The sequence below is a fragment of the Trematomus bernacchii genome, unplaced genomic scaffold, assembly GCF_902827165.1.
Source record: "Trematomus bernacchii unplaced genomic scaffold, fTreBer1.1, whole genome shotgun sequence".
NCBI classification, from domain to species: Eukaryota; Metazoa; Chordata; class Actinopteri; order Perciformes; family Nototheniidae; genus Trematomus; species Trematomus bernacchii.
Genome location: NW_022987313.1, coordinates 897934 through 922500, shown reverse-complemented (window position 1 = coordinate 922500; position 24567 = coordinate 897934). Strand labels below are relative to the sequence as shown.

The 24567-nt window shown below is 42.8% G+C and overlaps 1 protein-coding gene across 17 annotated transcripts in view; it reads right to left on the bottom strand.

Annotated features, from left to right (window-relative positions):
• Positions 1-9238, bottom strand: part of fgfr3 (fibroblast growth factor receptor 3) — a 69553-nt gene extending 60315 nt beyond the window's left edge. For all 17 annotated transcript variants that reach the window (XM_034135963.1, XM_034136537.1, XM_034136055.1 and 14 more), the window contains exons 1-2: positions 8792-9238; positions 4082-4301 (exon numbers count right to left, since the gene is read on the bottom strand). In XM_034135963.1, coding sequence (XP_033991854.1) covers positions 4082-4223 — 142 coding nt within the window. In that variant the 5' untranslated portion in view covers positions 4224-4301; positions 8792-9238. The remainder of the gene's footprint in view (positions 1-4081; positions 4302-8791) is intronic.
• Between the last annotated feature and the right edge of the window lie 15329 nt (positions 9239-24567).

Sequence of the window (24567 nt, the reverse complement as noted above, 5' to 3'; positions counted from 1 at the left end):
ATAACGGCTTTATGTAAATGAGGTGTGAGTGTCTTTTAACTGGAAATACTAGCTGAACACGCTGTGCTGGACTACAGAACATGCCACGCTCGTGCATACACTATGTCTTCAGGAAAACACTGCCACAATCAAAGACAGGGCACAGGAGAGGTTTTTTAAGACAAGTGTGTGTGTGTGTGTGTGTGTGTGTGTGTGTGTGTGTGTGTGTGTGTGTGTGTGTGTGTGTGTGTGTGTGTGTGTGCGTGTGTGTGTGTGTGTAAGACAGAGAGAGAAGAGAATGGTAGAAAAGAAAAATGAATTTTGACAGAAAAAAGAATCAAGGAGAAAGAGAAAATGACAGAGAAGAAAGGGTACTGTGTGTGTGTGTGTGTGTTTGTGTGTGTGTGAATTGTAGAGCCTGAGCGTAAATCTGTGGATGGCGTGGTTTTAACGAGTCTCCTAATGACCCAAACAACCCCTGCTGACATTTACAGTCCTTGCCAGAGGGGGGGGGGCAGGGGGTGAGTGACCCCACACACACACACACACACACACACACACACACACACACACACACACACACACACACACACACACACACACACACACACACACACACACACACACACACACACACACACACCACACACACACACACACACACACACACACACACACACACACACACACACACACACACACACACACACACACACACACACACACACACACACACACACACACACACACACACACACACACACCACACACACACACACACACACACACACACACACACACACACACACACACACACACACACACACACACACACACACTTACTTTCTGTCTCTTAAGAATGACACATATTTGCTTTCTTCTTTTTTGGTTAAAGGGTATAATGACCACCACACACCCACGCTGTCTCTTTCTTTCTCACACACATATACACACAGACACACATATACACACAGACACACGTACGCACACATATACACACAGACACACATATACACAGGCTCCTTTAATTTTTACATTCTCTCTTTTCATCTTCTTTTACTGCCTCCCTTTCATAATCCGCCTCTGCCCATACAGACATAACATTCACTTAACTGCAGACTCCACGTAAGCCTGCCCTGTCTTACACACACAAAAATGAACACACACACACACACTGAATGTGTTGAATTTATATGTCTGCAGAAAACTTCAGAGCAGAGGAGCCACATATTTCATCTGAGCTGAGGGGCACCGGCAGGGAGTGTGTGGTCAGTCAATACAGAGGGGAGAATAACTTACAGACACACACACATACACTCACACACATACACACAACCTCTGTTCTTTGTCATCAGTCTCTCAAATGGGTCAACTTAGCCTCTCAAAACTTTCCCTTCAAAGTTGGGAAATGCCACCAAAAGAAATAAACAACGCTGCGCCTTTACACAACATTATGGGGGACCTAATGGAAACACAGAATATCATCGTGTACACATGCACACTCACACAAGAACTCAAACAAATACAGAACAGGGGGTGACTTATTCAAGAGAATGTCTCCAAAACATGCGTACGATTGGCCGGTCATCACATTTTTAGATGACAGTTCAATAAAACAGTTTTGTAATAGTAATAAGGCTTTCCAAATGGCAGCATATGCACTTTAAATGTGTATTTACACTAGTGCTGTAAACGTTCAAGGGCACCTGCTAATGTCTGACCCTGAAACTGACACACACAAACAGAAAACACAGACCTCAGTGACAACTTTGCCCAGCGCTGTGGCTGCCGAGGGGAAATTGTGCCATCTGCCAGTAAACGACATCATTTTATCCCCACTGCTCGTCCATCTGTGGACGTGGGGAACTCCCCTGGAGGCCATGGGGCCGCGGGGAGATGGGGGAGACGGGGGAGGCAGAGACAAGCCGGAGATGCCCACCAGGCACAGAAACTGCTGTATGTGGGCTTTACAGCCATCTTTATATCCTGACTATAAAGACAAAGCACAAGCTACTGAAGGATATAAAAAGATAATGTGAATGCTAAAGCTTAAGAAAAATGTGTTTTTTGTTGTCAGAGTCAGACAATGAGATGACATATCAAGGGTTTCCAAGAAATTAATCTTATACAATTATTCCTTCTTGCCAAACTTGAAGAGGAACATTTAGTTAAAGGTGTCAAATTAGATTTGCATTAGCTTTAATCTAATTCCTTTTAGATTCATTCTTCCCATTCTGTTTATTATGTATCCGTGGTCATACGGGAATCTCTATCACATCAAAGATGGACGACACTGAGAAAATTAGGTTTTAAAATGAGGTTTTAAGCATCACAGAGATCTAAAAAACACCAGGAGACGTCTCTGATTGAAACATGGCCGTGCATCATGCATGTTATCACCTGACCTCATCCTCTTCACATCAATGAATCATCACACCTTGACATGATACACATTAGCAACTTGAAACAATATATTTTTCAGAGCAGCATGCCCAGGCTGCATTGGCCGTGTCTGCATGCAGCGCAGGTAGACAGAAGATCACAGCCTAAACACCCGCCACCCCGAGGGGCTTAAAAAAAACCACTCTGTGCTTTTTGGATGATGCTGAGCATGATTTGCTGCGAAGGCTCTCAGCAGGGAAGGCAATCAGGCAGAGAGAATCACAACACGTCTAAAGTAGCGTTTTGGTTTTATATGAGGGAGGACAGGGGGGCACACAGAGGAGGAATTCACACACAGGTACAGAGCTGTCAGATCAGCCTAAAGCAGAGCTGAGAGTAATTCTTTCTGGGCATAGCCACGTCAAAACTGAAGACAAAATGCAACCCTTTCAAGACTATGTGATATTTAAACATTCCTTCCAAAGCTGGGTTAATTATGCTTTTTTTCGCAAAGCCAATACCAAATCCTTACAATGCAGAAGCCTACAAGTGATTCCAGGTCTTTTTTTTCTTGTTCTAGGTGTTTTCTAGGTTGATCTTGAGATATTTTTGCATGCAAGTCTCAGTCTGCTCATCTCTTCAGGTAGTTAAGTCAAAGTAAGTCTAGCGTAACAGCAATTAGGTCAAAGTCAAGTCCAAAGTCCCCAAATCGGCGTCTCAAGTCGTATTTATAGCCCTGATAGTAGTACTTGCTCATTCACACACTTGCAAAAGACAGTTGAGTCTATCCATAAAGTGCCCGGCTCTTCGTGTTTCTTAATGCATTGTTAAGTGTGTCAAAGACTTCAAAAGAAAAAGGAACGAAGGGGATAGGGAAACACTTTGCTAATGCCTAAAAAAAAAACAGGAGAAGATTACTATGCTGTGTTAGTTTTTATGAACAATATGCGGAGATTAAAGCAAATACAGTCAAAGTTTGCTTTGGACTGATTTCTCCGCCTCGAGAACAAAGAGGGAAAATCGCACTAAGCTCAGCGAACCAAAAACAGTCCAATTAAATCCTTGTCGTAAAAAAAGAAAAGAAGAAAGACTGCGCTACATTCGTAAAAACAATAAATGTGCCTTTTGAAATGTCCCTATTTGAAGTGACTAAGTGCAAAGCGGACTTGAGAGGGGAATTCTTCTGAGCTGCGTTTTTGTTGTTGTGCTACAAGAAAAGTGCCGCTTTAAGTTTTATTTTCTTACTCGTGTGAGAGAAATGACGCTTGTTCTTTCTGAATAAAAGTTTAAAACACAAAGATATTCAGCTCCCAGTGGTGTAAAACTGAGCAAAGCAGCAATCCTCACATTGCAGAGGCTTAACACTGTCAATATTTGGCCTTTTTGCTCGACAAATGACAAATGATTAATCAACTAACTGATTTCAATGCTCAATGACAAGTGATCAAATTCTTCAGGTTTGTTGAATTCTTATGGACTTTAAAAGAAAGCCGGCGAACAGCTATGACTTTAACACTTATTTGCTTTCTGAATGTACAGGCCAAAGCCGAATGTTGTGCCATTTTGTCCAGAAAGTTGTCAAATTGCTTGAAATAGCAATTTGACAACTTTACAACGCTTGAAAGTGTTTTCTGGTGACCGTGTACTAATCATTGGATATCCCTAAACACAATAACAGGTGTTTTTTCAGCAGTGGTGAGAAACTGATCTTGTGTCATACCTGTGGGCAGAGCGGTGGGCAGCCGGGCCGGAGCGACGCACAGAGGCAGGAGGCAGGAAATCCAGAGTGAGCACCACAGAGCCGTCATCCCTCTAGAGGACGAGGTGAGACGCAGAGCAGCCAGGCCCGACTCAGACGACATCCTCCAATCGCATGCTGTCCAGCAGAAGGGCAGCCTCCAACGCCGCAAGAAATGATCCAACAACTCCCCGTCACTGACCTGGAAAACAACAACAAACATCATGATATTCTGGCTCGGATTTGTCCAAGGTTGTACATGCAATCAACTCTGAAAAATGTAAATTGTAAATTGAACACAGTACAAAGAAGCGCCTTGGGGTCTACTCTGCACACATGCTACCATATTCTGACCTGACATTCCTCACAGATTTCAGGGATTACAGTGGAAATCCCTCTTCGCAGATTTTCTCGGAAACTTTCTCGGAGCACCTGATCGTTAAGATGCTTGGATTGGCTCTCTGATATTGGAAAAGCTTGAGAAACCGTTTGTACCGTGCACTCAGTCGGGGAATACAAGTTCATTAAAAAATCCATTAGCTTCGCTGCAACAGGATTAGCTGAAGAGTGAGAAAGATCACTTTATAACAGACCTCAAGAGCCTGTCATTCCTTCTACATTACTCTTTTCTGCTTGAGATACTCTTCTGCATGGTTTAGCAACCGATTGACATGGATTTCACTGATCTTCCTGCAGGATGAGGAATGCCGAAGTCTACAGTATCAGTTGCCCAACGTGCCCGGCGGCTGGCTGGCAGCAGGAGGGAGCGTGACGGCTAAGGAGATCGACGGCGGAGTGCACTGCTCTGTTTGCTTAAGCAGGGAGAAGCTGGAATGCACTGAGGATCGAGGAGAAAGCCCTAAGCGAGGTGCCCAGAAAGGCAAAGCACACACACACACCAACAACTGTTAGATTAAACTTTAGCGGCTCTGTCCAGCTTCAGAATAGCGTTGGCTGTGAGGCGTCCACCCCGATGAAAACAGACGCACAGGTTTGGCAAACACACGCGCAAACATTTCAGAGTGGGGCTTTGCTTCAGCACACAGAGGTGTATTGTACACACACACACAGTCCACAGAAAGGTTGTGTTGTCTTAAGTCTTAACAGTACTGTTTTTCTTTCTCTCTGAGGACCTGTGACCCACTCCTTGCTCAGCACAAACTGAGGCCTGGCTCTGTTTGCACATTATCGCTCTCCAAACACAGAAAACACCGACTGGGGGAACTTCACAAGACACATGTGAATTCATAAAGGAGTGCAGACACACACAGAGTGTAATCTAAACACTGCACCTATCAGGCTTCAGCATACTGCAGCCTTTTATGTTCTTCACTGCGCTCCTCTTCTCCTCTCGGCCCATCCTCAGCCTCTTACAACAGCAGACGCCTACACGCTGCTGCAGTTTGTTTATACAGCACGATAAGGCCTTCGCTCTCCGGGCGTGGAGGTAGCTGATTGCAGGCCTCACCGATTTGAAACTTTTGTTTTCTCTGGCAAGCACAGACATAGACACACATAACAAAAAAAATCTCAGCTTTTTTTACAGACACTTGACTTCGAGAGCTGACAAAGTCTCTGGAGTTGTTTTAAGTCAAGGCACAGATGTGTTTAGACAAGCATCGTGACAGACTCTCAAGCCATGTGAGAAGAAACTGGAAAACAATACGGGCTGTTAGATTGACTAATTTGGTGACAGGTAATAGTGGAGACTACCTTGTGAACAAAGTGAATCATTAAGGAGCAGCCAAGCGTTGCAACATGATTGATAGCGTGAAACTGGAACAAATTAAATCCAGTGTAAGCGCAGTAGGTAATAAATGCCCTTTCTTGACAAAACGGCAACCTTATATGCTTGAGTATTTGAAATATTGGGTGATGAAATTCAACCGAGAACATTTTCAAACAAAGTGGACATGCCAAAGATCAGGAATTAAGTTTTAACGGACTCTGCAGCCACTTTGATTTCACTTAACAACCTCAGAAAGCAGAGAAGAAGAAGAGGAGGCGGTATGGATCCCAAAGACCCAGCGAGGAGTTCAAAGCCTGTAAAGTGTTTTCATGCTAATATTTTCTTAAAGCATGAAAGGGAAACACTACCACGGCTATACATAATAAATGAACATTAATCATGCAGTACTATCCTCACATTGTAATAGCTCCGAGGCAGAAAAATGCTTTAACCGGGGTTCAAATCCCTGTCATCCCTCTCCCCTGTGTGAGGATCAATGCAAGGCGGTCACATACTAGTCACACTTCTCCAGAGTGTCAGGAATCTTTAATAATTAAGCCGGAGAATCAACAGCCGGGGCAGGATCGACTTTGTCATTTTGGGAAAAGGGGGATTAGAGGTTTTTGGGAGAGCACAAGTGCAAACAGCAGCCGGTCGGAGGGCACATGGGTAGGAATGAGAGATAAGACAGATGCACAAGTGGGTAATCTTCCATATCAGTGCCTCCTTATTCTTCTTCTACTCCTGTATTAAAAGTTATCCTACTTATCTGCTTGTCACCCTCTCTTTGCCTTTATCACACACCACCACCCTTTTTCAAAACACACCCTAAGGTGAGAGGAGATATTGATCAGCACGGAGACAGACAGAGCTCTGCATTTTAAAGCTGTCGGAGATACAGAGAGACTCCGGGTGTAAAGCTCACCTCGGGCTGTCACTCAGACGGGCGGCGTAAAACAGATAGTAATGTAGCCTGACACTGCACATGTAAATGACTACACCCGTCCCAACATTTGTCCTCTGGATGAAACCGAGGATAAAGGACACTTTAGTACTTCAGAGTATGTAGAAAAACAGGATAATTTGGACACTTAGTGCTTAAGAAAACTCTCTTTGAGACTACATTGTGCACATTCCAGCAGACACCATGGGGAATTTAAAAGTTATAACATATAATGAAGTTTATATATATGGTTTTATCTGCCTCAGACACTTTATAAGACCTTGAAGGGTTATTACTGAAGCTATATGGAGAGAAGGGAAAACCATTAACAGCTCCACTGTGAATTTATCTTCAATGTTACAGGCGCAGCGTGAATACATACATAATTTACAACTTTTAAGGTATAAAATACTTACAATTAGGCCCAATAAAGTGCATTATTTAGTATCAGAGACATATTCCTACAGGTATATAATAAGATAAATCTGCTAAAGGACAGATAAGGTTACTGCTGAAACACTTTTTATTGGAATATTACAGTGAATTAGTGTTTGAGAATGAAAAAGATTAGCCGGTCTGATTAAATTAGACAAGTTGGTTCTTTTCAAATGCACTTCTTCCCTCTTTATAAAAGAGGTACCCAAAACTCCACGCAGAGGGATGGTCCCAGGCCAATTTGAGTAATGAAAAGAGGCAATCATAGTTTCATTTGGAGCCCAAATGTGTCTGCGGCTGCCTCTGATTGAAAACGCTGCAAACTGGCATGCATTACTCGGGTCAATAGATGCAATTAATTTGCAGCATTAGCCAAACCATTATGATCTGCACTCTTGTTGTTTATGGCTCCCGATATTTAATAGGCTCAAGCAATGCAAGTCCCAAATCTCATTTCAGACCCCCCCCCCTCCCCAATGCTATAATCCTGTAATTTTCACCGGTTGAGGGTTTGACATGATGGGAGTCAAAGCTGAGCTGAGTGGCCAAAATCACCATCTGAATCCCATTGAAGAGCATGTGTTTGAAGAGGGGATGACTGATCTGCTGCTGAAGGAAAGAACCGCACAGTTCGTTCATTCAAAGGGAGGTGGAGGGAAAAAAGGTGCTGCTTTCTGGAGAAAGTTCAGAGATGATCAGAGGCATTAGGAAGAGCGGCTCTGTGAAAGAGGCTGATGAGTAATTCATATTTCTGCTGCTAACCAGAGAACACGTCACTGTTGCAGCGAGGAGAAAAGGCGTGTTCGTCCTAACGAGCAAAGGATGGCGATGAAAGTCAATATTTGACTTTTTGACAGTGAAATTATACAGTCGGTTTGATAGACGAAACATTGAAACCAAGCTTTTAAGTTGCGCATCTAATGGATATCCTCAAATCATTATGGAAAGATAACTCGTGCGTAATTTCACAATTGATGATTTTACACGTTTTCCCTTAGTTTTAGTTTCTAGAACTGAAAAGAGGAGCGTAAAAAAAACCACATTTCAATTAAAAATCTTCAAGCAATTTGATTTTAATTTTAAATGAGCAGAAGGGCTCCAACAATTGCCAGTTCCAGAGTCTTTATCAGTCCTGCAGCGTGCGTAATTTCACTATCCTGCGCCACACACAGAGCAGCCTGCATTAATAAGACAATACACAGAAACCTGTGCGCGCCTTCTCCAAACCAAGGTAGGCTAATATAAATACGCACAGAAAACTCCGTCTGCATACAAGGACCGATTGCGCACAGACCGGGACCAGGCAAGTTGTTCAAGCGGCAGCACCTGTGCTATGGTTCGGACCGTGGGGCTGTTCCTAAAGCTCCACGCTGGCTCACACGCACTGTACACACTCCTTTATACCACACGGCTGCTTTACGCTGAGAGACTGGATGGCTCAACCTGTCTGACTCACACATCTACAAGGAAGTGGAAATATATATTTCATTCCTTAGAGAAGCTGCAAGTGTTGTTCACGAATAATAATAGCCTAATATTAATACAACTAATAATAGGCTAATAACAATAATAATAAAACACTTACCCAAATTATCACGTTTTGTATCCAAAATCTCCGTCTTTCAGATCTCACCAAGCATTCAGAAGAAGAAAACCAGGCTTTATTCTCCAGTAAACTTTATAAAAATCCACAAAACTACTTTAAAATCCGTTATTCCCCGAGCTTTGGGGAGAAGTTTGGCGACAGTGGAGGGGAAAAAAAGTCAGAAATCCCTCTCACGACTTGACAGCGAGAGTCCTCGGCTCGGGCACCGCCGCAGAGAAAACCAACTTCTCCACTAAATCCTGTTCTACCCTGCGCGCTGCTGTCCAAAGTGTCCAAACCTCCAGAGCGCGTTCATCCTGCGGTGCACCGGGCAGTGTGTATGTGTGTGTGTGTCGGACGCAGTGAACAGGGACACTCGCTCGGATCCAGCGCGGATGCCAGTCGGTGTGTTTCGTTGCCTCGGATCAACCAACTCGGACTGGTGGCTCTCCTCCGCCGGCTGCCTGTGAAGTAGGAGCTGCCGTCAAGAGAGAGTTGCTAGGAGACAGGAGGAGTTCCGGTTTTAACCTTCAAAAATAAAATACGAGCTGGTGAAGTAGTGACGCAATGCTTTGCCTTATACTGGAGAAATGCCAAATATATTTGAAGTGGAACATGTAGAAAACACAAAATACATTTTAACACAAATTTAAAATTTGAAACTTAAAATTGTGTATTGTATTTTATAGAAAAGCAAAAATCATCACGATATATATTTTTCAAAGCAATTTGTTGGTAGGCTACTGTTCGTTTACAAATGTGCAAAAAAAAAAGTATGTGAAAAAAACACGAAACTTAATAAGTGATTGCTTCATTAAATAAAAGCCATAGCTTACATATAATAAAATAAGCCTCATTCACATGCATCGCAATTAAGCCATCAAGAGGAGTCGCATACTCGAATTGTGCCACGCAGCCATTCAGAACATAGCCTAATTTTATTTTGAAGGCTCCTCTGGTTTTCATTGTGTGTATGCGTGTGTTTCATACTTGACGCTCCTCTCCAGTCTCGGTCCGGGATGCCTCCTGCCTACGCGCTACGCCGGGACACACAGCAGCAGAGGGGGGGGAGATCAGATTTTTGTGCGGCGCTCCTCCGGGGCCGCTGGAGGCAGCAAGACACGGCTGCTCCAAACGCCACCTGACCCAGCTCCATTTTTTTGGTCCAGAAAAACTAAGTCAAGCGAGGCGTTATTGCAGAAATCCAAAACTGCTGAATGAACATGAATACAGTTTTCAATCTTTACAGTGAGTGTTGGCCAATGTTGGGTGTGGGAACCACAAAGGGGACCTGGAGAAGCTCTAGGTGGTCTTAGCTTTTAATGCCAATCTGAGGAGTAGACTATACAGCCTAGAAGGTCTAGAGATATTGTGAGGAGAGAACTCGCATGTCTCTTTGGTTATCTTCATGGGCGCCATTAAAGGATAAAACCCAGGAGGACTCAGGGGCCCGGCGCTGCACAGGGGCCCTGGAACATGTCATGGATTAGAGATCGTGTGTGTGTGTGTGTGTCAGAGCTGTTTTTGAACTTTTCCCTTATGGAGACGCTTATCACCCCCCAGAATATTAACAGACAATTAAAATCAGTGACCGAAGTTTCCAAATAAAACTTTTCTTGCACCATGTTTGTGGCTCTGATGGATAAGAGTGTGTGAAATTCGGATATGTTTTTCCAAAGGGATATGACAAATGTCGACACCTCTTTCTGTGAAATAATAGTTATAGTTTCTGTAACCAACAATGCTTAGAGGACAACTGGAAAGACTCAAATAAAAGTAGCTTTTAAGTCTTCTGAAATGAAAAAAAATAATGAATCAAAAAGTTTAGGCATTTAAAAAAGTCTGGCCAACTTTGTCAAACATTATTCTATTTAATCGAATGATGTTCACCAAAATAGTCTGATAGTTTCTCGTGACCTCTCTAATTGGTCAAATGCTGTCCTTATTGAACATCTAGTAGTGAATAACTGTTACTGTTTTCAAATGCTACAAATAATTGTTATCAGTTAATTGCTCAAACTGTTAACGTGTAAATGATGTTATTGTTTCCAGTCAAACGGCCTTTTAGTAATCAGCTCAAAGCAATGTTTGACCAGTGAGCCCTAAAGAGTGCTGAGTGAACAGTAAATTACCATTAACCACCCGTTTATTCTGCCATATACTTCAGCCTAATTACTGCTGTCAGGACAGAGGTGATAGCTGCTTTAAACAACACCAATTACCCTCATCTCTTAAATTGTGTTTTGAGAAGGCAACTTTATGATGCCATAAAGCGGAGCAGCCCTCTGCTAAGTGACCGAGGAGCTGGTGGAGTGTGCCGTCATCCGTCTGTGTTTGTCCAGGAGAGTTTGTCCCTCACTATGAGCTGTGACAATCCACGTCAACACGTCATAAATAACAATACAAGGAAGAACATTGTCAGGTGGAGAGATCTATTTATTTTATAAAACTGTAAATTGAAATTCTTAGAGTTTTTAATAGTTTTTCAGACAAAACAAATACCCCACATTGGGCTCCGGGAACTTGTGATGGGCATTTATTTTTACTCTTTTATAGACTGAACCACTAAACAGGACACCTCATATATGTTTATGAGGTGTGACAAGTTCAGTTAAAGAATGATTTTCTCTTCTCTACTGTTTCATTTGAATAGTTTTAGGAGGCCTGATGAGGAAAGGTAAAGTACATTTAGTCATGTAGTCAAAAGCAAATTATAGAAAAAAGGCAGAAAATTAAACTATGGTAAGATTTTCTTATTTTAGAGCCAGTTAACCATCCCCTCAGCCTATTGGGTTCATCTGGTTCATTTCTTGGACTGTGGTGGAGTGCTGGCCTCTTGAGCCCAAATGGTTCATCAGTTAATCATTAAGGTGGTACCTTCCAGTTTCACTAATACAAATAAATACCACAATGGAAATTGATTCATATTTACAGTTTAGTTTGTTTAAATGATATCATTTGGCAAACATGAGGTGTCCAAATGCTTTTTTTAGACACTAAATCCTCATCGGTGCAGCCATTCAGCTCATTCAACAACGCTGCCATAAGTGCTCTTAATTTACGGTAAATTCCTTCAAACATATCCCACTACCTACAGGGGATGGTGCTTCAACCTCATGGGGAAAGTCAATGGAGAACAACAAGCAGGTCTCATTAAAGCAAGTGAAGAAGAGGGAGAGCAGAGTGGATGATGAAGGCCAGGCCCTCGCTGACCCTTGGACTACAGTGATCTGTGAGAAACGAGGGGGGGGAACAAAAGCCAGCCGGTCAGGAGGAGAGGTCATACAGATGGTGAGAATGCTCAGTCAGACAGCTCGAGTACTGATGGGCGCGCGCACACACACGCGCACAAGGTCTCACCGACACACACACAGCACACAGCACACAACACACACCACACACACACACACACACACACACACACACACACACACTACACAAACAAACACACACACGACCCACACACACACACACACCACACAACACACACACACATCACACACACACACACACACACACACACACACACACACACACACACACCACACACACACACACACACACACACACACACACACACACACCACACACACACACACCACACAACACACACACACCACACACACACAACACACACAACACACACCACACACACACACACACACCTCCTCTCTGCACCCCCTGCAACAGCCTTACTTTTAATCAACACACTCACATACACACATTCCTCAACCCCCCACCCCACCTTGCCCTCCAGGGAACAGATCAGCAGGAGATGAAAGGTGAGATCTTGTAATTTAAAATCTAGTTAAAAATTAAACAACAACAAGACAGCCTCAGAGTTGAGTTTGATTACTAAGCTGCTTAAGAGAGGGAAACATCAATAACTTGAAATTCTCTTCAGTTTATTTGGACGGTGTAATCAGGCTGCATATTTTCACTGATAACCCCTTTAAGTAGAGTCTGGTAGCATTGACTGTTTTTCTCTTGTTGCACATTGCCTGTGTGGGCAACAACAACCGATTGACTCACAGTGGCTTTGTGGTGTACGAGGTGGACAAAAGCAGCAGGCTAATGATTAACACGAGTGATTCTGGCCGGACAAAGACGCAGCACAAAGGGAGGGAGCTGATCACTGAGGCCGCTTCACACTCCACTAGATGCTGCTCTCTGCTCTGCACGGCTGACCCAAATACAACAACTGCCGCAGTTTGTCTCTGTCGTCACACACACACAAACATACTGTATGCAAGTGGTTCCCATCACTGGGGTCGGGACCCCTTCAACAGGTCATGGGATGGGTCATGAGATGATTTAGAGAGTGATTTGTTACGCTTAAACTTTAAAAAGGTTAAACAATGCAGAATTACAGTGGATCACATCAGGAATGATCAACTGGTGGTTGACATGGGCCAATAAACACTTCCTGAATAGCTCTGACTGTAGAACAGATAATTACGAGTTACGTCAGAACTAAGTTTGAGACACTCTGCTGCTTTCTTAATAAGTGGTTCTTGACCAACTGAATCTTGTTTGCAGAGTCTGTCGGACTGGACCACATTTTGGTATTGGAGCTTTTTGGTTTCCGTTTGTAGTCTTAGTGGTATTAACCAATCACATATGAGCAGGCTTTATTTGTATGCAGGTAAATAGTCCATGTGAAGAGCTAAAGAGGCGAATGCATTGGCCGAAACGCAATCATGGAAGTTGCCCTTAGATTACATGCGATTTTCTCTTTGCTAACTGCGATGCTGGACTAGGAGCCTTGCGGTAAAAACAGCTAGTTAAGTTTTTGATGGTTACCTCACCTGCTAGCTTGTGCTAGTTGGAATAATTTACATTTTGACCACAGCAACAATTTTGAGCATGTGTCCTCTCATTCTGGACTTTTTGGCCTTCTGGTGCAGCGGAGGTTAATTATAGCACAAATTAGCCAGTCAATGTTCACCAAAGTACAACGCAAGAGTGTTTCTGGAAAACGTAATTTGATATTTTGTATACCTTATTGGCAGATATTTAATCCTAGTACCAGCAAAGGTCTCTGTATCATAGAATGTTTTTGCTTGTTGGTGGGGGATTTAGTATGTACACATATGCCAATGTTATCATTCACATATATGCATTTGATGTGTGCAAAACAACCTCAGAAGACGGGTGATCCATGGAGCCATGACAGGGGCTCCCATGTAACCACAAATTGCGATGAGCACCCACACCTCAGAATGAAATGATCTCAGCAGGTCAGAAGCACGATGTGAGCTGAGTTCTGAGCTTTGGCTCTGCGGGGGTCCAGCTTTATGTTTGTCTTGACTCACCGTCTCTGCTGGGTGTAATGGCCTCGTGATCGGAGCCTTTTGGTGGAGAGGGTAGAGAAGTGAGCCAGTCTGCCTTGTCTGGTGCAGTCGCTCCCATTACACTTCTGTTGAAGAACGCTGAGCTGCGAGTACATTTTGCAGCGCGGCTCAACGTTTTCCTCGCTGTGAAAGAGGAGGGCTTGTTGAGGAGGGCTTGTTGGTGAGGGCGCAAAACAGTTTGACAGCTTGACTCCGGACTCCTGGTTGTTTGCTCAGAGAAATATATCTAAAGGCTGAGGGAGAGTAAATCACTCAGGCACAACTGGATCACTGTGCTCAAAACCCCCCACAGTAAAGCCCCAGTTAGGCTTTCCACACGAACATTAGCTGACACAAAATCTCGATGAAGAACCGTTTGATCTTCTATACGCCATGCGGGTTTCTTTTGGAAGCTACAGATATTTCTGAAGCTTCTCAAAGTTCTCATTTTGTCTGGAAAGATAAAAATCCCAACAAATTCTGATGATGTAAACCTTTTGCCGTTTAGACAATTACGAAACTCGTGTTCGTCCAGCATAAATCAGGTTGTTCTCCATGTGGCAATTACGAAACTGACTGTACGTAATTAGGTCAACGACTTAATTTCACAAAGGACTCATCGTACCTTGTGATAAGATTAAAACCTGTCCTTAATGGAGATTCATTACACAACTTGGTTTTCGATTTCAAATGATTGCCCCCTCAAAGAGATGTTTTGATCTCCGGGGATTAATTCACATCACCAGCTATGCAGTCTTCAATTGAGTAGCGTCTAGGAGAGGTACATTTGAAAGGATGTTTCTTCAGATAACTGCTGCTTTATATTGAAATGCGGAATTCATCCTTGAAATGCCTACAGTTAAGAATAGGCTATAGAAAGTGACAGGGTTAGGGTTAGCAAGGTAGGCAAAGATGCTAACAAAAACCAAATTAAACAGGTTTTAGAAAGGGAGTTTTGTGGCTTTTTCCCTCAGTATAAAGTGTATTTTTGGGGCTGATATAACAATGTTGTGAACATTATCTTACTTTGCACTCTTTATTTGGGGAATTAAAACCTCCCGATGCATTAAAAAACCCAATCATGTGTTCCTCAGAGTAAATTAAAAGATGCTTGTAAAGATTGTTAGCCGTTAGTTTGGCACAGAATGAAATTAGATGCTAAATCTTGTCTTTGTTGTCCCTGCACACAAAGGCTGGTTGTTCTACGTCCAGAGCCTTGGCACACTTTGTCCGTCTCCTTTTCCAACTTGTGCTCTGATTATGAGCTGAGGTGTAAAACTGGGAGTCAACAGAGCAAACAAAACAAACCCTCAGCTGTGTTTGCACTCACACAGAAAAACTCTAAGATAGAAAAAGCAGCTTTTCTTACTTTCTACAGACCAGCATCCCCTTAACAGAGAAAATCTGCTGTTTACTGGGGATACACTACAGAAACACCACGCCACACATATCCATTTATATTTAAACTAAACTCTCAGACTGAAATCAAACAAGAGGCAACACTCCTTGTGAGGCCAGAGAGAGCGAGCTAAACGTCTGGCTTTGAAATGGAGTTTCTCTCTGTGTTTGCATGGCGGCAAAAAAAGAGAGATTTGTAGAAATGGGAAAAGAAAGCTGAATTAGATAAAAGAGGAAACATTTTCGGGTAGATTTCTCTTCCCGAGCAGCCTTTTTTTTTTATCTCAGCACAGGCTTAAACACTTCAGTCTGATCAAACAAAGCAGCGTTAGCTAATCGGTAGACCTGAACGTCAAGTGATATCTTGGTTAAATAGGCAGCTGCAAGTGTTTGGCAAGAAGCACAGGAGAGAAAAAAAGATATTTGAAAAAATGCGAACCTCAGCCTGCTGTGTATCAGCTGTTGTGTGGCTGGAGGAGTTGGCCGACTGCTTCACTGCCAGCCAGACAGTGTGAAAAAAAAACCTCTTGAACTTTATTCAATCAAGGTGGAGATGGTGGAGTCTCAGATCTGTGCTCGGATTAAAGCAAAATGTAGTATTTTCTGGGATTTGGGATACTTTGGGATTTTAGCCTTTGCAGACCATTTACATGCACAAAAACCTATAACACACCTTCCCCATTTTATTCTCCCTTGTTTTTTTGTTTCTCCCTACTGCTCCAGTTCTCTCTAGTGTTTTATTCCTTATTAAACTTATTGTAAAACAATAGAGATATTTGGAGATTTTTACCATAAACAAATTAATCTGTACAACGTTCTGCAGCATTAGTGTGTGTTAATGCTGCTTTTACCGAAGTGACTCATTTGAGTTTTTCACAGTTTAGGGGTGACAGGAGGACTTCATGTTCCAGAGGACGGTCCGAGACACACAGCAGACATCAGACTATACTTCTCCTCTCTATACAAACATACATTGAACACAGCGGTGAGCCGGCACGCAGCCAGAACAGTATACAAGCTCTTCTGTTGAGGTTACATAAACTCAGCTGTCTCTCCACCTCGCTCCGGGTCAGCTGCTCCTCTCATAGCGTCTCGGTTTCATCTTGCCAACGCTCTGATCACACGACATAAACGCTACATTGGTTTTGACACACAGGCATCTGGGATATGCATTCACCTGAGGCGACTGCTGACAGCGAAGAGGGGCCGAGAGGTGGAGGCCCCGCGGTGAGGAAGATAAGCTGCGGGAAAGTGGAGTCAAAGAGGAAGATGGATTTCACTGGTGGTAATGTGGAAACCTTGTGTAGTTAAAAAGCTCCTGGAAACACATATCTGTAGAGTTTGAGATGTTATTTCCAGTGAATTGTGTTGTTTAATGGTGTACTTCTTGTGTAACACACTGGGTGTTTCTCAATCGCGAGTAAAGCTGCTTCAGAGCCACTATTTCAAGCATACTACGTCATCGAGTGCCGCCGAAGTACTGTTCCAATCTCCAGTATACTTGGAAATCTACCGAGCCCGGCGTACTCCGTTTGGAGAAATATCGAGTCTGCACATGAGTAGACTTCGCGGTCTTAAAATCCCCACAATGCTTTGCGCACGGACCAATTTCCCCAAATCTGTGGCGGAAGATGTAAGGCGGGGCCTCTCATATGACGCACACCTGCACCCTTGCTAGCGTGTTCCACACTTCGTTTTCCGAATGCCAGGAAGTATTCTTGACTTGCTTCTGAAGCAAGATGCTCGGCAGACATGTGCTACCAAGCAAGCGTACTCGCGATTGAGAAACACCCACTCACTACGCTGCTATTCCTCTTGGAGAAAAATGTTAATCGTCAGGTTTGGTGTCAGTCAAAGAGTCAACGTTTTTTTAGCTACAATTTCATGCCAACGTTTAGCAATAATAGAAAGAAGAATCCAGGATGGTAGAGGCACAGGGACCATTTTCACACCAGCAGTGTGGAAATTGCAGCTAAAATAGACCAGAGTTCTAAGTAGAAACAGCTTGAGTCTTCAAAGACCTTCAGTCCACTATTCTGTGCTGTAACAGCCACTCAGGGACACCTCAACCCTTTGAAAATACTCTATATTCATGAAGGATAAAGAAAGATGTAACTGCATAAGGTTATGATGGTGAAATTCATTTGCAACTTTACTAAATAAACCAAACATTTTAGCTGCACATATATCTAAAACATGTAAAGATTCCACTTTTCGTAACATAATGAACTACGAAGAAATCTTTTACTGAAAAACTAATCAGATGAATTCCCATTAGGAACCAAGTTTATCCTATTTTGCATAGACTATTGCTTATACAGTTCTATATCACCAATGATTAATGATGCTAATCCCATTTTTTTGTAAATAAAAGTGCCATCTAGATCACACACAATTTAATCTACTTAAATATTTGGTTAGATCTAAGGTGTGAGAAAAAGGTCTAGATCGAGATTAGGAATGTCTGTAGCTGACCATGCCTACAAAATCTGTTTAAACAAAAGACATTGCTTACAAGTGATCTAAACGTAAGTTATGTAACTTTGTATCACTCAGTTTTCATTCAGGTAGCTGCTGAAAAATACTCAGATTATCCACACTTCAAAATCATGTCATCAACCATGTAATATAGGGACAAATGAATTCCAGTTACTACTCCTGGTAATTGTCCATGACAATCTCGACTCTTGACCGTGCAGAGTCCTCAAAGGTGTAACATGTACACCTAACAAATAGGAGCTATAATGAGTGTTACTCACATTGTGGTACTATACGTATCAGACTGACAGATTGAACAGAGAAAGTGTCATGGATCAGAATTGCTGTCCGACTGCGACATGTGAGTACTTCCCTGTTCCAGCCTGTTCTGAATACAAATTATTATTCATGTTTAAAGCCAAGGATCCTTCTCTCTGTCTGTCAAGGAAGAGGAGAGCAAAGGAAAGCTACAAAGACAGATGAAAGGCTATTTTCTGCCCGCTTCTCATCCAAAATCTATTTTTAGCCTGCTGTTTTTTTCATAACCACTCCCTCAGATTCTTACTAACATCAAAAAGACACCGCTACAACCAAGGGCTTGAAAGGAAGATAGAGCCAAGAGAGAAGAGATGGGTTTCAGAGAGCAGGAGAATATGGATCTGCATGTGTGTGTGTGTGTGTGTGTGTGTGTGTGTGTGTGTGTGTGTGTGTTTGTCAAAACATCAACACGTAGCACAGAGGTGATCAAACAGGTGGGGGATGGGTGGGGTTTGAAAATGTAATAAAGGACACTGGCTAGTGGCAGTGATGAAAGTAGATTTACTCGATTACTGAATTTAAGTAACCATTTGAGGTACAATGAGTACTTGTTTCTGTGTCAATTTATGCTTCTACTCCAACAGTTTAAAGGTGGGGTAGGTAAGTTTGAGAAACCGGCTCGAGATACACTTTTTGTTATAGTCCATGGAATGCTCTTAACATCCCGATAGCAATGAATATCTTAAGTGCTTTGACAAAAAATCCATTCAAAAATGTCATCTGTGGAAGCCGTAGTACTGTAAAAAGCACAACCTATTATTTGAGCCGGCCCGGCTAAAGTAACTGGATGGCCTACCTGCCTGTCAGCTTTCCATCTGTGCACAAACTTATCTCGTGCCCTCATTGGTCATGTGCGCGTTCGTGTGTGTTGGAGGAGGGGCTCTGTAAGGAAGTGGCAGATTTTTTCCGGTTGTGTATTTTCAAATTCTAGCGCACTCGAGCTGGTTTCTCCAAAATTACCTACCCCACCTTTAAGGGAGATTATTGTAAAAAACAGTTTTTTTTTACAGCTTAAATGGCTAATTACTTCATAGATTGAGATTTTTACACACAACATATGATTAACTTTTAAAATATGATGTTTTGCTGTAAATAAACCATCCCAAATTATATTGTCAGACCTGAAACAATGATATATATTGGTATCAGTTCTAAAAAAAAAGTACTTTTTTTAATGAGTAAAACATATCACGGTTCTTGCTTCAAAGATGTAAGGATTGTCTGCTTTTCCCTTTAAATATTTTAACTTGTTTTTTCAAATTTCTTTTCTGCAATGAATATTTTCACTCGTCGATTGACATTTTCCTGATTATACATAAATTATTTAACTTCAGTACCATTCACAATGCATGACTATTACTTGTTATGGAGTATTGTTACAGCGTAGTATTAGTACTTTTATGTTAGTAAAGGATCTGAATAATTCTTCCACCACTGGTTATTGGGGAATAAAGTGGTGACGCTTTATCCCATGATTCAGTTGTGCTGCAGTGGGGCGTCCTTTCAACTACTGCCAGTTCTTAACACATGAACACATTAGAGAATACGTAGCCTTCATCTGACAAGAGATATTTTCTCTCTCTTTCTGTCTCTGCTGCATGTGGCTGTTTTAATGACTGTGTGGGAGGGTGGAGAGGCGGATCTCTGACCCAGGTTTCTCTTTTTTATTTTTGCTCGTCCACTGGATTGAAAGCCCGGAAACGTGGGAGGAGAGGCGGAGGTGGAGGCGGGGGAGAGACTCACACGGCCAGTCAGACCTGTTCCTAAAGCCCAGGTGAAGCAGCACAAACACTGCACCTCCATGACTTAAACGTGATTTACTGTGTGACAATCAAACTAGATGCTATCTCACCTGTGAAGAGGTGACACAAGGCCTCGTTGCTCCATGGCTGTCCAAACAGGTGTTTTGTCAGCACTGACTCTTTAATCACTGTTTAAACACAGAATGAAATACATGAATCATGACTGAGTATTTTGTTAACCGTTGTAATGCTACCGTTTGTTTGACCTTCCTCATCACCAAACCCAAGTTAAACAATCCAGGTGGAAATGAGCTGGAAATGGAAACAGAAGTAGTATATCATTTGTAAATATTGGTATCAAGTGTTCCCTTTTCCAAGAAATAAGAGCATCCGGTCATTCCAGAGCTCAGTAAACATACACCATTGAGTTTTGCTTTCCATTAGTAACTCTAAAGGAACTACTTCACAATGCATACAAGGTGTTGTAGCTAACTTAGAAGTTAGCAGCTTTGGTTATCTGCAATAAAAACCGACCATTGTAATGTGCTTATACTACAAAGGGAGGAAGTTGAGGAGTTTGTCCATAAAGCAGGGTTTGGAGGCGAAAACATTCAGGTCTTTTCTTTGTATACATTTTGTTTTAGAAAACTCAAGTCCTTATGCGACAAAAACACTGTGGTCATTTGGTTTAACCCTTAAAACATAATTTATAAGTGGAAGCAGCATGTTGTTATAAATATAGTAACTATGTTCCTTTTTCAGCCAAATTATGTCTGTGAATACCAAAAGACCATTTTGTCGCCATCCCACATAAACAGACACTAGTGTCATTTTGTTTTGGATAAACCATCTGGCTTCCATTGACAATGATACTTTTTGTCTATATTATTACTTAGTAATCCATTTTATGGTGATATAAAGTGTTACATAATTCAAATCTACATCTGTGTTGTGTTTTTTTGGAGTTCCACAACATTTCCTGGGACTGTGTCGGAGTCTCATTCACTATCTGAGTGACTTTGTCTTGGCTTTGTTGGCAATCTGTTCAAACCGAATGCCACTGATCTTCTTACGTAATTGATGTGTAAACAACGGGAAAGGCACACAAATCAAAGTTTCTGTATGCATAAAGAAGTCATGAGTATGCATATCAAGTATAGAAGAGGAGTGCTGGGAGGTGGCTTCACCTGTGTTGCTGCACCTGGCGAGGAACAGGGCTGTGAGGGGGTGTTGCTGGCAGACGGCAGGTATGTCGCAGCGTTTATCAATCATCACTTCACTGCAGTTGGCCCCGATCTGTCACATAAAGGCACAGGAATACCAAGAGACAAGCTCTCTTTACAAGATGTTACACAACGGATAGTAAACGCTGTCAGTAAACATTCCTGTCAGTGAGGCATTCACACAGCAACCGTTTTGTTTAAGGCTTCATTGTTCGTAATTGGCATTAGTTTTTATTTGTAGTGGTTGATTAGTTTATGGTTGATTTGTCATTAGGACAATTCAGTTGATTAATTATTTGCATGTCTCAACTTTTTTGTCAAAAACCTCAATTTTATGTTCTCATTTGAAACCCATAAATATTTGTGGTCTATGTTAAAGCTGATGTAGCTCAGGACACTCTCAAATACCCTCTTAAAAAGAAATGTTGTAACAGAAAGGTTTTCAGTCCAGTTAAAGTATAAGTTTTGTGTCTCTTGTGCAAAATATTTTCTGCATTACCAGAAAAAGTTCCAACCCAGAGACAAGTTACTCTGCGAAGTTTTTTACGTTTAGATTCCATGTTTCCATTCATACAGTACCTTCATAAAAAGTTATTCGTTTAATTTGTTTTCTTTTGGTAGATGTTTAATGTTTTAGTTTTTAAAGAGTCTTTGTGTTATTTTATTTATTTATTAAATGACATGTTACTTGTTAGACGCTTTTATCCAAAGCGACTTACATACTCAATACTGTGGGCAATCCCCTCAGGACCAATTTGGGGTGAAGTGTCTTGCCCAGGGACACAACGACATGCTGACTGTGCTGCAGTGGGGTTTGAACCTGTGACCCCCTGATCCCAACACCAAGGCTCTATCCACTGCGCCACACGCCTCCCATCCCCAAATGTATCATTTGTGTGAGAATTTATGTACACTATTTCACAAGTTAGTTTGCAGGTTGTGGCTCCAAATCTTTAAATTGATAACTCGGAACAAGTATATATAACGCATCTGTCCTCAAACATGAAGGAGAATGTAAAAAAAAAGTAACAAAAACACCATGTGCAACTATTTTAACCGGCTGATGTTAGCAACAGTGACAAGCAAAACAACAGCGCCGTCATTGATTGGTCATAGTCTACTCAGATTTCCATGTATTGCTTCATCACAGCTATATGATAACCTCAACAGTTCTACCCAGACTGTTGAATGTGCTACAGAGTTGAAATCCCATTTGCACATCTGTTTGAATGCACATGCAAACACTGAACCCATGCTGATTACCATCTCTGCTCCCACATGGAGGGAATTTACCAAGATCAGCTCAGCGCCCCTCCACTGCAGCGAGCGCTGAAAAAAAAGAGCAAAATGTGCAGTCTGCACGTCAGTAGCTACCCCGAGGCCACTGGATCGAACGCTGGGGCCCGTCAGCAAATTCTTATAAAAAGATCTGACAAAAAAAAAAAGTTTCTGGAACCGAGAATAAAAGCCAAACCAGCCCTGTGATACCTGCGCGTTCTGTTTTGGAGAACCTCAGATAGCTGATGAATTTGCCTAATTCTGATTAGCCTCCCACCAGGTTGCCTTTCTGTTTGTCACTGCAAGGTAACTTTGATTCAGTGGTTTCTTTAAGTGTGTGAATGGGGCAGGATGAGTGGGAGGGTGGAGGAGAAAAAAGCCCCTCGCCGCTCCACAGCTATTAGCTCGCTCTCCTTTCACCTGTCACACATTGGTGACTTTATTCCGACTCAGCCGGGACCCCCTGGCAGATATCAGAGAGATCATCTCCGTCTTAAGCTAAACGACTCCAACAAGCGTCGCGGCCCCACCCCCTCCTGTCCCCAGCTGACCCCCGCGACCCCTCGGCACCACGGGCCGCCCGAGGAGCAAGAGGTCTGCGGAGGAGTGGCCCTGGGAAGAGAAGGAGATGGGCCGAAATGAGCTCTGTCATGCAGAACACTGCAAGAGGGGGAGGTGACGAATACACACTCCCACCCCCCGCAGATATGCACACACAGCTGGGACAAAGAGTGACACGCACACACACTCACACTGAGATTAAAAAAAACAATCCACAGCAATCAAGCTCAGTTATTTCTTTCTTCCTCACACTCTTTCCCTTGTGAACACACACACACACACACACACACACACACACACACACACACAGCACACACACCACACACACACCACACACAACAACACACACACACACCACACACACACACACACACACACCACACACACACACACACACACACACACACACACACACACACCACACAACACACACACACACACTATCACACACACACACACACACACAACACACACACACACACACACAACACACCACACACACACACACACACACACACATCACACACACACCACACACACACACACACACACACACACCACACCACCAACACACCACACACACACACACACACACACACACACCACACAAACACACACACACACACACACACACACACACCCACACACACACACACACACACACACACACACACACACACACCACACACATCACACACACACACACACACACACACACACACACACACCACACACTACACACACACACACACACACACACACACACACACACACACGACCTCTGCAGGATTAGCTAGCCTTTGTTGGCAAAACACAAATTACAAGTCTTTTAGCAGTGACTCCTCCCCCCTCCCTGCAAGTGAGTGAGTGTAGTGTGTGTGCATTCATACGACAAGGAGATAGAATGTGTGTGTGTGTGTGTGTGTGTGTGTAAGCATGTACGCACTTCTTGCTCAATATGATGCATGAAAGAGTGCACAGGGTTATACTGTATGTGGGTGTTTTAGTGCTTGTGTGTCATGCAAATGCAAGAAGACCAAGTGTGTGTGTGTTTGAGTGTGTGTGTGAGGGGGGTGTGGAGTGTTTTGAAGTGGGGGTTTTTGTTATCAGTCCCAGGCCAGCAGAAAAAACAGGCGTAACGGAGGAGAACCTCCACAAGACGCCGTCTGAAACAGCGAGGAGGAGCGAGCTGTCAATTAGACACGTCTCTTTTAGAAACCGCAGTGCAGCCGAGGTTGTGCTGCTCTCCGTCCTCAGAGGGTTCAAACCCCCCACATTTCCCCCGATGTTTCTTTTCAATCTTTGTGTAGTTACATCTGCAGTTTTCGCAAATGATGAAGCTGTGGAGTAGTTGAAGGTGGCTACGCTGCAGGCTGTTTCAGTCACTGTTTGCAATTTGTCTTCTTTCAGATGATGACACATTCCCAGTCAAACTGCTGGCCCAT